Source organism: Amblyraja radiata, chromosome 3 (genome assembly GCF_010909765.2).
Source record: "Amblyraja radiata isolate CabotCenter1 chromosome 3, sAmbRad1.1.pri, whole genome shotgun sequence".
In the NCBI taxonomy this organism is placed as follows: Eukaryota; Metazoa; Chordata; class Chondrichthyes; order Rajiformes; family Rajidae; genus Amblyraja; species Amblyraja radiata.
The window spans coordinates 20,711,988-20,728,812 of NC_045958.1; the positions used below are offsets into that span (position 1 = coordinate 20,711,988).

General features: G+C 44.7%; 1 protein-coding gene across 4 annotated transcripts in view; it reads left to right on the plus strand.

Moving 5' to 3' along the window:
• The first annotated feature begins 2,342 nt into the window (after nucleotides 1–2,342).
• Nucleotides 2,343–16,825, plus strand: part of apc (APC regulator of WNT signaling pathway) — a 152,918-nt gene continuing 138,435 nt past the window's right edge. For all 4 annotated transcript variants that reach the window (XM_033017429.1, XM_033017426.1, XM_033017428.1 and 1 more), the window contains exon 1: nucleotides 2,343–2,548. Coding sequence is in view for 3 of the 4 variants with exons in the window: in XM_033017426.1 (XP_032873317.1) it covers nucleotides 2,480–2,548 (69 nt within the window). In the remaining variant the exon portion in view is untranslated. The remainder of the gene's footprint in view (nucleotides 2,549–16,825) is intronic.

Genomic DNA, 16,825 nt, shown 5'->3' on the forward strand with positions numbered 1-16,825 from the left:
ATACTTAATTTAGATAACCCCACCATTACAGACATATCTCATTCCACTCTCTGGCTATTGGGAAGACAAGACCCATTTTATTATTGAGAAACAACTCCATAGACACAAAAACATTAAGTAACATTCCAGGACTAGAGCAACTGGAATCTTCATATTGCTATTATTTTCCCAAATACTGCAGTTGTATGTGATGGCTGGTGGGGTGAAAGTAATCCTCCGTCAGTTTCGCCACCTCCAACATGACCCTACCACTCGCCACATCTTCCCATCTCCCCCCATGTCTGCCTTCCACAAAGACCGCTCCCTCTGTAACTCCCTTGTCAATTCTTCCCTTCCCTCCCGTACCACCCCCTCCCCGGGCACTTTCCGTTGCAACCGCAAGAGATGCAACACCTGTCCCTTTACCTCCCCCCTCGACTCCATTCAAGGACCCAAGCAGTCGTTCCAGGTGTGACAGAGGTTCACCTGCATCTCCTCCAACCTCATCTATTGCATCCGCTGCTCTAGATGTCAGCTGATCTACATCGGTGAGACTAAGCGGAGGCTGGGCAATCGTTTCGCCGAACACCTCCACTCGGTCCGCAAGAACCTACCTGACCTCCCGGTGGCTCAGCACTTCAACTCCCCCTCCCATTCCCCATCCGACCTCTCTGTCCTGGGTCTCCTCCATGGCCAGAGTGAGCAACACCGGAAATTGGAGGAACAGCACCTCATATTCCGCTTGGGGAGTCTGCATCCTGCGGGCATGAACATTGAATTCTCCCAATTTTGTTAGCCCTTGCTGTCTCCTCCCATCCCTCAGGCTCCTCCTCCTCCTCCTCCTTTTTCCTTTCTTCTCCCCGCCACCCTCCATCAGTCTGAAGAAGGGTTTCGGCCCGAAACGTTGCCTATTTCCTTCGCTCCCTAGATGCTGCTGCACCCGCTGAGTTTCTCCAGCATTTTTGTGTACCTACCTGGCATGCTGACTATTTTCCATATTCTCCTATTGGTTTTCATTCGCTGCAATAGCTCTGAACTGCATTTCACAGCTTTTATAAGTCCTTTTGTTTTGTCTAACTACCCTCATTAAACAATTTATGCGATGGCTTTGAACACCACGTGTCATCATTAGCAAACCTGGCCTCGCCCTATCACATATATTTCCTTTGTCCAGTCCCTCACTCTCTGAAACTTAAAAGGCACTTGCTTCGGCAATTTTCCAGTGACAATCTGAAGTTAGGAAAATATTTTTCTGTACATCTCTGTCCCGTAGGGACTCAGTTAAACTGTGTAGATTGAGGTTGGGACACTGTGGGTTAAATTACTATTTGTGCATTGTAGGGAAACATGTTTCTGGCTTGTGTGAATGTGGGAGTAATGAGACAGTTAAGCATGTTTTCCTAGAATGTAAAAAGTATAGGGTAGAAAGAAAAGTATTGTTTGTTAGACTGACAGGACTTGGAGTTGAGGCTTTTTCTGTTTTATCTCTGTTTGGACACAGTGAGAAACATCAACTGATATCCAGGGCTGTTCTTCAATTCCTGCAAGTTACAGGACTGTATGTAAGAATTTAGTTCAAACTTTGACCTGTGGAGGGCAGTAATCGCTTAGCAGCGTCTACACTGCCGGAATCCTACAAGACGAAGAAGTATTTTCCAGTGCCGATGGAGGGTCTTTGACCTGAAATATCAACTCTATTTCTCTTCCTCCACAGCTGCCTAACCTGCCGCGTAGCAGAACTTTTATTCCTGCAGCTGCAGGCTTTAAAAAAAAAATTCAATTCCTGCAAATGCTCAGTTTCTTTTCTGTAGGATGTTTGCACGGAAACCATTCATTATGTTCTCATTACATCCGCTTTTGAGAGCAGATGTGTGAACTGTCCATGCAGATCTGGCTCCATTGTTTACAGTGCATGAGGTTTGTATCTGCTCCTGACGATGCAGATGCATAATTACACGCCTGCCGCTCCAGCTTTGTCACTGCCCCCCCCACACCCCCACCCCACCCCACCCACACACACCCCCACCCCCACCCACACACACACACCCACCCCCACACACCCCCACCCCCACCCACACCCACACACCCTCCCCCCCAACACACACACCCACACCCACACACCCCCCCCCCCACACACACCCACACCCCCCCCACACACACACCCACCCACACCCCCACACCCCCACCCCCACACCCACCCACCGACACACACCCCCACACCCCCCCACCCCCCCACCCACACCCCCCCCCCCACACCCACACACCGACACACACCCCCACACCCACACACACAGCTGTTACAGTAACGTCCGCATCCCAGCGTTCCGGGCGGCGGCGGCGGCGGCGGCGGCGCAGCGCATGCGCAAGGTGCGCCCCCTGCCCGCGGCGGCGAGAAGCGGTTGTGAAGCAACATGGCGCAGGAGGATAGGGAATGAGAACAACACGAAGAAAGGCAAGACGGGAGCGGGAGAGAAGGAGGAAGGAATGAAGGTGGCGGGGAATGGGTTTGCCGCACGGACAACGGATGTTCAGTAATCGAGGAGCTTTTGAGGGATGCAGCAGCAGAAAGGTGTGTCCGGGTGTGGACGAGGGTGCGGGCCTTGCACGGTGGGGTTCCTGGTGCAGTGGCAGAGTGCAGCTGCTGGGTGGTCATTGTGAGCTGCACACGGGGGGGGGGGGGGGGGGGGGGTGAGAGTGTATGTGTGTGAGAGAGTGTGTATATATGTGTGGGAGAGAGTGTGTGGGGGGGGGGAGGTTGGGGGCTCCTCCACAACACTTCACCAAAAACAATGGGCTGTGTGATCATCAGGTTAGTCACAGTCAAGCAAAAGGATTCATGTAGAATTTGTTTAACCCCCCCCCCCTTCCCGATATTATTGAACTCTAAAATCAGTAATTGGGTTAAACTTTTTGAAAAACACTACTTCTTTCTCCTCCCTTTCGATTTGAACGTGCCGTGAATTTTAAAACCGAAAAGAAAACGGGCAAAATTGTAGGATTGTGCGATACGGTTCTATTCGAGTTTCAGAAAAGTATGTCACTTGGTGAAGATGAGTAAAATTACACACAAAGTTCACGTGTAACACTGTTATTGTTTCATAATCCTTTAGCAGATGAGGTCCGGTGAACCATGTTTTGCCATTCGGTTGAATTTGCCCCCAATGTTATCTCCGCTAATAATACGGTTGACGGGTATAATCAGTTTTTTTTAAATTTTCAAAACCAATCAACTTAAAAACAACCTTATCCTCTTCACCTCTTCTCACCTATTTTTCTCAAGCACTTGAATACGTTGTCATTGAAATTTATACTTCAAACTCAGTTAATTCTTCCAAAGAAATTTCCCATCATAGACACAAAATGGAATTTTCGCTCTCAGTAGTGACTTTCTGTAGGATCGAACATGACAGCACAGCAACAGGCCCTTTGGCCCACAATGTCTGTGTGGATCATGATGCCAAGACCAATGCAATTTGCCTGTACTTAATCCATATCCCTCCTTTCCTTCCCTACATATCCAATGTGCCTATTCAGAAGTCTCCTAAATGCCACTGTTGTATCTGCCTCAGCCATCACCCCTGGCAGCGCATTCCTGTTCAGTTCAGTTTATTGTCACGTCTACCGAGGTACAATGAAAAGTCTTTCTTGTGTGCAATCTAGTCAGTAGAAAGACAATACAATCGAGCCATTTACAGATACATGATAAGGGAATAACGTTTAGTGTAAGGTAAAGCCAGTAAAATCTGATCAGAGATAGTCCAAGGGTCACCACTGAGGTAGATAGTAGTTCAGGACTGCTCTCTGATTGTGGTAGGAAGTAATTCTTAATATTGTCTGTGTGTGCAAAGGGCCCTGCAATTGCCCTTTAAACTTTGACCCCCCTTAAAGCAATAACCTCTGGTATTTGATTTTTCCATCCTGGTGGGGGTCTGACTGTCTACCCTATCGATGTCTCTCATAATTTTATGTACTTCTATCAGGTCTCCCAACAGCCTCTGGCATTCCAGAGAAAACAATCCAATTATGTCCAACGTCTCCCTGGCGCTAATACACCCTAATTCATGCATCATTCTGCTAATCCTCTGCATCCTTTCCAAAGCCTTCACATTATATTTGTAACAGGGTGACCAAAACTGCACACAATACTCCAAATTTGGGTAATCTAAGTCATATGAAGCTGCAGCATGACTTCCTGACTATTGTACTCCGACCTATGTAGGCAACATATGCCACCTTTACGTTGCCACTATCAGGGAGTTATGGACACAGACCCTAAGATTCCTCTGTACATTAATGCTGTTAAGAGTAATGCCATTAATTGTATATTTTCCCCTTACATTTCACCTCCCATAATATTGCAACACCTCACACTAGCTTGGATTAAGCTCCGTCTGCTATATCGCCACCTATTTCTCTGGCTGATCTATTTCCTGCTGTCTACTTTGACAGCCTTCCTCACAGTCTGTGACAGTTATTAACCAACTGATCTACGTTTATGTCCAAGTCATTTATGTGAATCGGAAGCAGCAGAAGTCCCAGCACAAATCCCCATGGAACTCCAATCATCACAGATTTCCAGCCTGAATATTGTCCTTCCACCACTACCCTGTTTTATAAGGAAGCTTGTTCTGAATCCTAATGACCAAGTCCACTGTTAATCCCGTGAATGTTAACCTTTTGGATCAGCCTACGATGGGGGACTTTCTTGCATGCCTTACTAAAACTCATGTAGACCACATCCTAATCCCTTTGTCACCTCCTCGAAAAACATGATCAAGTTAATAAGACATGCCTATCCATGTACAATGCCATGCTGACTGTCCCTAATTAACCCATTCTCTTCCCAAATGGGAGTAAATCCTATTCAGAAGAATTGTCTCCAGCAGCTTCCCTACCACTGATGTGAGGCTCATAGAAACAGAGAGAATAGATCCAGTAGGCCATTCGGCCTGTCACGCCAGCACCACCATTCATATGACCATGGCTGATCATCCCAAAATCTGTACCCCGTTCCTGCTTTCTCCCCATATCCCTTGATTCCATTAGCCCATATAGAGCTATATCGAACTCTCTCTTGATTATACCGGCCTATAGTTCCCTGGATTCTCTCCACTTACCTTAAGCAAAGGAACAACATTTATTTCTCTCCAGTCCTTCAGTGTCTGCCTCCCTCAATAACCTTGGATAGATCTCACCAGGTACTGTGCTGTGGAGAACCAGCGAGATCGCATCCCCCGTGATTTGATTGTGGCGGTAAACAAGTTGTAGCGGTTCCTGGTTCTTGCTAAGTTAGGATTTGATAAGTGCTATAACCAACCTCTCAAAGCATTTCATCACCATGGACGTTAGTGCCACCGGTTGGCAGTCATTGGAGCGTATCACTTTGCTCTTCGTGGGCACCGGTATTATTGATGCCCTTTTAAACCACGTGTGAATCTCAGATCTCATGTAATGTGGATGGCATGTAAGAAACGCAATATTACAGTGATCAAAGGGGGATTTTAATATGCAGGTAGACTGAGAAAACCAGGTTGCTACTGGATCCCAGGGGACGGGATTTATCGAGTGCTTACGAGATGGTTTCTTAGAGCAGCTTGTAGTCGAGCCTACTAGAGAAAAGGCAATTCTGGATTTCATATTGTGTAACAAACTGGATTTGATTAAGGAGTGTAAGGTAAAGGAACCCTAGGAGGTAGTGACTAATATCATAAAATTCAACCTGCAATTTGTGCGGGAGAAGATTAAATCGGATGTGTCGGTATTACTGTTGACTAAGGGTGACTACAGAGATATGAAAGATGAGCTGGTTAAAGTTGATTGGCAAGGGACCCTAGCAGGAATGACGATAGAGCAGCAATGACCGTTGTTTCTGGGAATTATTTGGAAGATGCAGGATCTTTTCATCCCAAAGAGGAAGAAAGATTCAAAGGGGGAGAATGAGGCAACTGTGGCTGATAAGGGAAGGCAAAAACTGCTGGCAAATGATAATGTGATAGAGAAGTGATAATGGGAATTAACGAAATGGCAGATGAATTGAAGAAGTTTTTTGCGTCATTCTTCACAACGGAAGGCACCAGCAACATGCTTGAAATTCAAGAGAGTCTGGGGGCAAAAGTTAGTGAAGTGGCTATTACTAAAGGGCCTGTCCCACTGTACGAGCTAATTCAAGAGTTCTCCCGAGTTTCCCTTGATTTGAACTCGGTGAATTACGGTAATAGCCGCTCGTAGGTACTCGGGGCTCTCGTGGACATTTTTCAACATGTTGAAAAATCTTCACGAGTCTTCATGAGCTTACCACGTTTCCCGAGTACCTGCCGTTAGCGTTACGAGCTGCTAAGAGACGTCCCGAGCTCCAACGTACCCGCTACGTACATTCTACGTGCTTACCACGAGTTTGATTTTTTTTTTAAACTCGGGAGAGCTCTTGAATTAGCTCGTCCAGTGGGACATTCCCTTAAGGAGAAGGTGGTTGGGAAGGTGAAAGGTCTGAAGGCGGATAAGTCACCTGGACCAGATGGACTACGCTCCAGGGTTCTGGAAGAGGTGGCTTTAGAGATTGTGGAGGCATTAGTGGTGATCTTTACAAGAATCACTAGAGTTTGGAGTGATTCCAGAGCATTGGAAAATTGCAAATGCTGCTCCGCTGTTCACAAAGGGACCAAAATAAAAGAGGGAAACTATAGGCTATTTAGCCTGACTTCAGTGGTTGGTAAGATTTTAGAGCCCATTAGGTGTCGGGGGAAGGTGGGAGCGTTCTGCAGCTGGGGCAGGAGGACGGCTTCAGGCAGGGGCTGTCGGGGGCCGGTGGGGGGAGCGTCCTGCAGCCGGGGGAGGAGGAGGGCTTTAGGCGGGGCGTTGTGGGCGGGTGGAGGGGGAGAGAGCTCGGAGAAAATACGGGGGTTGTGGGGCAGAGGGGGGTATCACGGGGGAGGGGGGCAGGAGCCAGCAATGGGGACGAGAGGGGAAGGGGGTTGTAGCTGACGGTGCGATGGGGCGCTGGTCGCTGGACATTCTCCTCCGCAAGGATCAATGTCTCCCTTTGCTGTCTGGCGACATCTCCGACTACGCGCTGGGCTGGGTTGGGTTGGGCCGGGCTACTTCCGGTCCCTCCGAAAATTGTGTCTGGTTGGAGACCAGGCCATCCAGAGCCTCCTTCAGCTCCAGTAGAGTCTCCGTTTTCCGTTTGGCGACATCGGCGACGTCTCTGACTCCAGGCCTGGTTGGGTTGGGCCGGGGCACTTCCAGTCCTACCGAAAATTGTGTCTGGTTGGAGACCAGGCCATCCAGAGCCTCCCTCAGCTCCAGTAGAGTCTCCGTTTTCCGTATGGCGACATCTCCAACTCCGCGCCGGGCTGGGCGGGGCCGCTTCTGGTCCCTCCGAAAATTGTGTCTGGTTGGAGACCTCCGCCGGCCATCCAGAGCCTCCCGCAGCTCCAGTAAAGACTTGATGGCGCAAGGAAGAGGTGGACCGTCACGCGGAGTGACAGGAGAAAAGACCTAGCCACGCGGCGCTGACTGGCAGGAGAGGAGATCGATCTGCACATGCACGATTTTTAAATCTCACTAACTTTTACATTTAACCACTGATCAGAATGAAACTTGGTGCACTCGCAGCAGAGGAAAACGGTAAGTACGCTGGTAAAAATCGTAGCTCTATCGCGTACCGCTTTTGCGCAAATAGAAAGACCGCGCAAACTGGAAGATAACAAGATCAGAGCTTTAGTTATGTATAGATAGATAGATGAGGTTTCCAAATACTTAGCACATGATAAAATTGGCCAAATTCAGCATGGCTTTGTGAAGGAGAGATCTTGCCTAACAAATATGTTGTAATTCTTTGAGTAAGTAAATATTAAGATGGACAAAAGAATGTCAGTGAATGTTGTTTACCTGGATTTTCAGAAGGCCTTTGATAAGATGCCACATGCGAGGCTGCGAAAGAAGATGAGAGCCCAAGGTAGTTGAGGCTGAATAGCAGAAGGCAAAGAGTGGCAGTAAAAGGTGCTTTTTCTTTTCCTTTTTCTTTCTCGTTGGTTGCCAGTGACTAGTGGTGTTCTGTAGGGGTGGGTGCTGGGCCGCTACTCCACGTTGTATATCAATGTTTTGGATGAGTGAATTGAAGGCTTTGCGGCCAAGTTTGCAGATGATATGAAGATAGACGGAGGTCAGGTAGTGTAGAGAAAGCAGGGACTTTGCAAGACTTCGACTGGTTGGAGAGTGGGCAAAGAACTTTGGTAGTAGTAATAAGAGTGTGGACTATTTTCTAAATGTTGGGATTCAGAAATCAGGTGCAAAGGGACTTGAGAGCGCTGGTGAGGATTCCTAAAAAGTTAATTTGGAAGTCAAATTGGCAGTAAGGAAGGCACATGCAATGTCACTGTTTATTTTGAGAGGACTAGAATACAAAAACGGGGTGTAAAGCTGAGGCTTTAAAGCATTTGGAGTATTGTGAGCAGTTTTGGGCTCCTTGTCTGAGGAAGGGGTCCAGAGGAGGTTTAGGAGAATGTTCCCAGAAATAATGAGCGTTTCATGGCACTGTACTCGTTGGAGTTTAGAAGGATGAAGGGTGGCCTCATTGAATCTTACCGAACGGTGAAAGGCCTGGATAGAGTAGATGTGGAGAGTATGTTTCCACTAGTGAGAGAGTCTAGGATAAGAGGGCATAGCCTCAGAACAAAAAGGACGTGCCTATAGAAAGGAGATAAGGAAGTTATTTAGTCAGAGGGTGGGGAATGTGGAGTTCATTACCACAGACAGCTGTGGAAGCCAAGTCTGTGTATTTTTAAGGTGGAAATTAACAGATTCTTGATCAATAAGGTGTCGGGGGTTATAATAATAATAATAAATTTTATTTGTGGGCGCCTTTCAAAAGTCTCAAGGACACCTTACAGAATTTAACAAGAGTAAAAAAACATATAATCGGAGTAAAATAAATAATAAAGACATCACCAGTACACAAATTAAAGACAGAATTCGATCCAAAGACAAAAAAAAATCAAAAACACAGTGTGAAGAGAGAGCAGCGGCAGCTAAACCGCGCCAGCGTACACTCTCCCTTCCGACAGCCATCTTGGACACAAACTAAAATAATCACTTACACACAAAAAATCATCCCCCCACAATGGTTACCACTGTGGGGGAAGGCACAATGTCCAGTCCCCATCCCCAGTTCTCCCAAAGTCAGGCCTATTGAGGCCTCCACAGTTGCCTCTACGGAGGCCCGATGTTCCTGGCCGTTCTCGCCGGGTTCTGTTGCCCCAGCGTCGGGAGAGTCCTCTCAGCGGCTGGGCCGCTGAGGGGGTTATGGGGCGAAGGCAGGAGAATGGGGTTGAAAGGGAAAGAGGTTGATTGAATGGCGGAGTAGACTCGATGGGCCGAATGGCCTAATTCTGCTTCTTTGATTTATGAACTTGCGAACCTCAGTGATGAGAGGTTGAAGTTGTCCATAAATCCAATGGGCAGTTAGGCCTTGCAGGCTTTGATAACACAGCCAGGTACACCATCAGGTCCACTTGCTTTGTTCATCCTCCTGAAGGATCTTCTGAAGAATCTCTGCTTTCTCTATCACACTTCCCTCCTTTGGGATGCACTTTAAAGTCTTGCTTACTAATTACTTATGGTCAACTCTTCTAGTATTTATTTTTGTGCTAGTTTGAAATTTTATTTGATAATGATTCTGTGAAGTATCATGCGATGCTTGGGGTAAAGGTAGAACATGTGCATGAAGAACTAAAAATGGACCTGAGGGGGGCACCCTTTTCCGTGCAGAGGGTGGTGTGTATATGGATCAAGCTGCCAGAGGAAGCTATAGAGGCAGGTGCAAGTGCAAAGTTTAAATGCACACAGATGGAATATGTTTAGAAAATGGGATAGCACAGTCAGATGCGACCAGCTCAGATGGATGCTTTAGTCGGCATGGAGGAGTTGGGCTGATGGGCCTGTTTCCATGCTATATAACTGTCTTAATGGCTGTGGTGCTAAAAATCAACAAATTTAAACCATTTATACTTAACAGCAGAGTTAAGGACACAATACACAACATAATTTAACACAGACATCCACCACAGCATTCTTCACTGTGGTGGAAGGCAATACAGTTCAGTCCTCCTCTTCCCTTGTTCACCCGTGGTCGGGGCCCTGACCCTCCGTAGTCGCCGCTACGGACAGCCCGATGTTCAAGCACTCTGGTTAGGATGGTCGAAACGACAACGTCGGGACAGGTCCAGCACACACCAGAGTCGGCGGCTTCCAGGTATTGTAGGCCGCAGGCCGACGGTCGGAGTGCTTCTTAGGCGACCCCCGGCGAGGGATCGCCCGTTCCACAATGGAAGGTCCGCTCCACGTATGCAGCCAGGGGTTCCACAGACCGAGGCTCCAAGATGTTGTTGGCCCGTGGCCAGCGGTCGGAGCACTTCGGCGACCCCCGGCAAGGGGACGCCCCGCTCTGCGATGTTAAAGTCCCCGCTGCGCCGCCACTGAAGCTCTGGGCCTGACTCCGGGTAAGGCCGCATCAAATCAGCTGTAAGGCCAAGGAAGAAAGTCGCATCTCTGTCGAGGTAGGTGCCTGAAAACAGTTTCCCCCTATTTCCCCCCCCCCCACCGCCACCACCCCCCACACAAGACATACAGAGAAACACTAAAATTTACTTTTGGTCATACATTAAAAAAAAACAAGTTTAAACAAGTTGAAGCCGACTCACAGCGCCACCGGAACTGGAACTAACAAGAAATAGTTTAGTGAATTTGTAAATGCTAATTTGAAACTGATCTTTGATTATAGTTACCTTTTGTGTATAAGGAACAGAATTGCGCACAATGTTCCAGGTCAGTGAAAACTTAAGGCTATCCATGGAACTTTGGGTTGAATTTGTAAAACGTCTTCTGTTTCCTAAATAAACTGTGCTTAGATCTAGATCGGGTGGTTTTATGAAGATAGCATATTTTTGTGTTGAAAATGTTTATTGTTGTAATGCCGTTGTGTAAATGGATTCTTCGGCTTTAATAAGCCTTCAAACTAATTTGTGTCAAGTACTGGATTGGTTTGTTTAAAATTATGGATTTGATCTTTTGGTGACTGGTTCATAACATTTTTACTTAATTAGCAGATGCATTCTAAACATAGTATTGTCATTTGAATTTGGAGGACATTTTTAACCTTTGTGTCCAAACATCAAAAAAATGCAGTGGAAAAGAACTAAGCGTACTGTTTTATTTTACAAGCGGTTTTCAGAATTTATTGTGCATTAACAAGATAAAATTCAGCCCATCATAACTTATCCATTGTAGGGTATTCTTGTGTATCAATATTTTAGTGCCTAATTGTTTCTTAAATTCAAGAGTTTCAAATTAACTTCGTTTAAAGATTAATGCACATGCTGGCCTCAATAAAGGATTTTATGACTGAAGTTCAACATTTACTGTTTCTTAATCTACTGTTAGTTTAAGAAAATGCAGTTTCTAATCTTTTTTTAATTTACCTAATTATCCTGCTTTGCTTGATCTTTGTAATGCTTTTCCTCAAGACTCGCTTGGAGGTTATGTCCTTCATAACCTCAGAGTAAGTGGTCAGTCTGGTGCTTTTCTTTAATGCTTCCAGTCAGTGATTATCTCTGTTATGTCTCCGTAAACGGAACTCAAACAGTTATCATGTGGTTGAGCAAATTATTGTATAATTGTCTGATGACAAAATAGGAGCATTGGCAATCCATAATGGCCTTCTAATTTAATCTGATGGTAGTAAGATAATGTCCAATGCATTAGTTCTTGCTTTCTTCCTGTCCAATTTATATATTCTGAAGGTGGCATTTCAGATAGATAGCGTGGTGAAGAAAGCTTTTTGCATGCTGGCCTTCATCAGACAGAGAATTGAGTAGAGAAATTGGAGCAGCATGTTACTGTTGTAAAAGTAATTGGTGAACATAGTGTTCAATTTTGCTCATCCTGTTGTAGGAAAGATACCATTATGGGGAATGCCGAGGATCCACGAACCTGCCTTCATCGTTGGGGATAGTCAGCAACTTCAAGTTCCTGGGCGTGCATATCTATGATGATCTGTCCTGAACCCGGCACATTGATGCAATCATAAAGACCATCAACATCTCTACTTCCTTATTAGATTGAGGAGATTTGGTATGCCAACGAATACTCTCTTGAACCTCAACAAGTGCATAATAGAGAGCATGCACTGGTTCCAATACGATGGTTTGGCAACTGGAATAGCCATGAACGAGTGGCTGATGCTGCCTGGTCAGTTGATTATGGGTACTTTGGTGCGGAGATCAGTACCTGTGCTAGATCGACTGGACAGTGTCCACCACCAAAAAGGCAGCAGATATCATCAAAGAACCACACCACCCTAGACAGCTTTCATTTCACACCTACCATTGGGAAGAAGGTGTAGGATTCTGAAAACCATGACCAGGAGTTTCAAGCATAGCTTTTTCCAAACAGCCATCAGGCTCTTGAACTCTACACAACACTAACCTCAACCATGAACTATGGACTTTCTTTGGCTGCACTAGGAATTTGAGTTTTTTTGCATTGGTATTGGGGTTTTGTTTCTTGTATGTTATCTACAGTGCCCTCATAATGTTTGGGACAAAGACCCATTTATTTGCCTCTGTACTCCACAATTTGAGATTTGTAATAGAAAAAAATCACATGTGGTGAAAGTGCATTGTCAGACTTTAATAAAGGCCATTTTTATACATTTTGGTTTCACCATTAGAAATTCCAGCCGTGTTTATACATAGTCCCCCCCCCCCCCCATTTCAGGGCACCATAATGTTTGGGACACAGCAATGTCATGCAAATGAAAGTAGTCATGTTTAGTATTTTGCTGAATATCCTTGGCATGCAATGACTGCTTGAAATCTGTGATTCATGGACATCACCAGTTGCTGGGTGTCTTCTCTGATGATGCTCTGCCAGGCCTGTATTGCAGCCATATTTAGCATATGCTTGTTTTGGGGGCTAGTCTTATATAGTATATAAAAGAGTTTTCTCTTCAGCGTATAAAAGGCATGCACAAATGGGTTCAGATCGGGTGATTGACTTGGCCACTTAAGAATTGGCCATTTTTTAGCTTTGAAAAACTCCTTTGTTGCTTTAGTAATATGTTTGGGATCATTGTCTTGCTGTAGAATGAACCGCCGGCCAATGAGTTTTGAGGCATTTGTTTGAACTTGAGCAGATAGGATGTGTCTGTATACTTCAGAATACATTATGCTACTACCATCAGCAGTTGTATCATCAATGAAGATAAGTGAGCCAGTTCCTTCAGCAGCCATACATGCCCAGGCCATAACACCCCCACCACCGTGTTTCACAGATGAGGTGGTAGGCTTTGGATCTTGGGCAGTTGCTTCGCTCCTCCATACTTTGCTCTTGCCATCACTCTGATATAAGTTAATCTTCATCTCATCTGTCTACAAGACCTTTTTCCAGAACTGTGGTTGCTCTTTTAAGTACTTCTTGGCAAACTGTAACCTGGCCATCCTATTTTTGCGGCTAACCAGTGGTTTGCATCTTGTAGTGTAGCCTCTGTATATATAAGATACATATATTTGTCACGTGTACCAATTGGTACAGTGAAATGTGTGGTCGCCATACAGCCATACGAATAATAAAGAGCACATAACACGATAGTCTTAACACAGACATCCCCACACAGCGGGATCAATGTTTCCCACTGTGAGGGAAGGCTCCAAAATTTAGACATCCTCCTCTGGTTTCCTCCCGTGGTCGGGGGGGGGCTTCCGAACCCCCCGCTGTCGCCGCTAAGGGCGGCCCGATGTTCAGGCCCGCTCGCCAGGGTGATGGAAGTCCGACGTCGGGACTGGAGGACATCCTCAGCGGCTTGGACATCCGAATCGGCCACCTCCTACCGGAGTTTGCGGCTCCCGAAGTCCACTGGGCAGAGATTCAACGGCGGCAGCCCTCGGCAAAGGGCCACAGAACTCCGCGATGTGTTCATGTAGTCTTCTGCGGACAGTGGTCATTGACAAATCCACACCTGAAGAGTTTTTCTGATTTGTCGGACAGGTGTTTGGGGATTTTTCTTTATTATAGAGAGAATTCTTATGCATTCAGCCGTGGAGGTCTTCCTTGACCTGCCAGTCCCTTTGCGATTAGTAAGCTCACCAGTGCTCTCTTTCTTCTTAATGATGTTCCAAACAGTTGATTTTGGTAAGCCTAAGGTTTGGCTGATGTCTCTAACAGTTGTATTCTTGTTTCTCAGTCTCATAATGGCTTATTTGACTTTCATTGGCACAACTTTGGTCTTCATGTTGATAAACAGAAATAAAAGTTTCCAAAGGTGACGGAAAGATTGGAAAGATTAGATGTTGAGAGCTCTCTTATACCTGCATCAAGGAGGCAATTAAACACACCTGAGCAATTACAAACACCTGTGAAGCCATGTGTCCCAAACATTATGGTGCCCTGAAATGGGGAGACTATGTATAAACACTGCTGTCATTTCTACATGGTGAAACCAAAATGTGTAAAAATACCCTTTAATAAAATCTGACAATGCACTTTAACCACATGTGATTTTTTTTCTATTACAAATCTCAAATTGTGGAGTACAGAGGCAAATAAATAAATGATGGGTCTTTGTCCCAAACATTATGGAGGGCACCGTATATTTAATGCCCTGACTAATTACCATCCTATCCATTTGTGTCGCCACTCTCAGGGAGCTACTTGCACCACAAGATCCCTCTACATCCCTTTGAAGAGCCCTGCCTTTTACTTCAATTTCCTCCTCCATTTGACCAACCCAAATGTAACACCTCATGCATTTCTGGATTATATTCCATCTGCCATTTCCCAGATCATACTTCCAAGTGTTCTAGATTTTCCAACTCATCAGGTCACTTTAATTTTCATCAAGATTATTGATGTATATTACAATATTGCACACAATGGAGATTCCAGCACTAATCTTTGCAGAAAGGTCACATCCGTAAGTATTCCTCTACCAATTCTATCTTCTATGGCAAAGCCAAGTTTGGATCTTATTTGCCAACTTGCCTTAGACCCCAATAACTATATCTTCTGGATCATCCTACCATGAGGGACCTTGTCAAATGCTTTACCAAAGTCCATATCTGGTGGTTGGATTCACAGCCAAACAATCTATGGGACTGAAATGTGTCTGTTGTCCAATCTCCTTCAACCCTGACCCACCTTGGAGATACTTCATCTGCTGGATATTCTTTCATTCCCCACACTGTCCCGTCCTTAATCAATTTTCACTTCATACTACATTTTACACTTCAATTTTAAGCCAATTTTATTTTGTTAACTTTTTATTGCGTGATAGAAATGGAGTTCCCTGGCCACTATAAACAGAGATTTAAATACAAACATCTTTTAAAAACAAAATAGAATTGTAGATATTTTAAAATATATATCCATTATAGGCAGTGGGGAGCCAAGTAAAAGAGGGATCAGGATACTCTTGTTGAGATCCACTTAAAGTCATAGCTATGAAGACAATTGTAATAATTTGTTCATTTAGATGACTATCCATTTGTTTAATTAGCTTGTGCATCGTTTGTATTCAAATGTATTTTTTGAAAAATGCTTGACATTTTTGTCAATTGGCAAAACAATATTTTTAATCTCAACTTTCACTAATTGACTAATTGAATAATAAGTCTCCTCTACTTATAACAAAATCTTTGAACCAAAAAGTAATTGTTTACTTGTGATTAAATCTAAATTAATGCATAAAATTGCTTTCTGCAAACTTGCATTTGATCATTAACAAAATGAATAGAAACAACTGAAAATTACTCTGAGCTTAAAAGAATATTTTTCCAAATTTGAATGTTTTGTTACCTTAACCCAATATGAAGTTCTCTCTGTTGATGGGTTGATGCTAATTTTGTCTCTTATTAAACTTGTACCATTTTAATAATTAAAACTGTCTTAGAATTTAATAATTGCCCATAACCATCATTAAGGTGAATGGCCACCATGTTAGCAATCTCCTCGTAATTTGACAGTACTTTTCTAGCTGAAGAGAATGGGGAAAACCATGGCCAAAATCTCTATTGTAACCTCATAGGATTAATTTAAGCAAATACTATCAGTTTTTTGAACAGTGCTGTATTTTACTTTGTTGATCTTGAATCTTATGCTGACTTCAAACTTGCCCTTCTTCCATACTCCACATCCCACCACTCACTCCCCATTTATTTTTTTGTTTCATAATTGATTGTGAACACTTCTTGGATCTTCAGTCCTAGAGAAAATGTCTCCATCAGTAATTACAAAGGTTCATAATAGAGTTATACAGCTTGTACAGCATGGAAACAGGCCCTTTGGACCACCTTCTTCATGGCGACCGTTGGTATTGTAGACTTGTCCTATTTGCATTCATTTGTCCCATAATCATCTAAACCCTCCCTATCCATATCTGTCCAAAAGTCATTCGAAAGTTGTATTTGTGTGCGCTACTATAACTTCTAGTAGTTTATTCCAGAATCGGACTACCCTTTGAGTGGAAAAGTTTCCATGTGGTCTCTCTTGAATCTCACCCCTCTCTCCTTAAGCCTTCATTTTCTAATTTTAGAATTATCACCCTTGGGGGAAAAAGACTGAGCGTTCAATGTATCCATGCCCCTCGTGATCTCGTGCAGCTCAATAATGTCATCCCTCGGCCTCCCACGCCGCAAAGAAAAAAGTCCCAGCCTACCTAGTCTCTCCCTATAATTCAAATCCCCAAGCCCAGGCACCATCCTGGTGGATCTCTTCTGCATCCTTTCCAGCCAAATGAAATTCTTCCTGTAGCTGCATGGCCAGAACGGCATGCAACATTGTGAGTGTGGTCTCA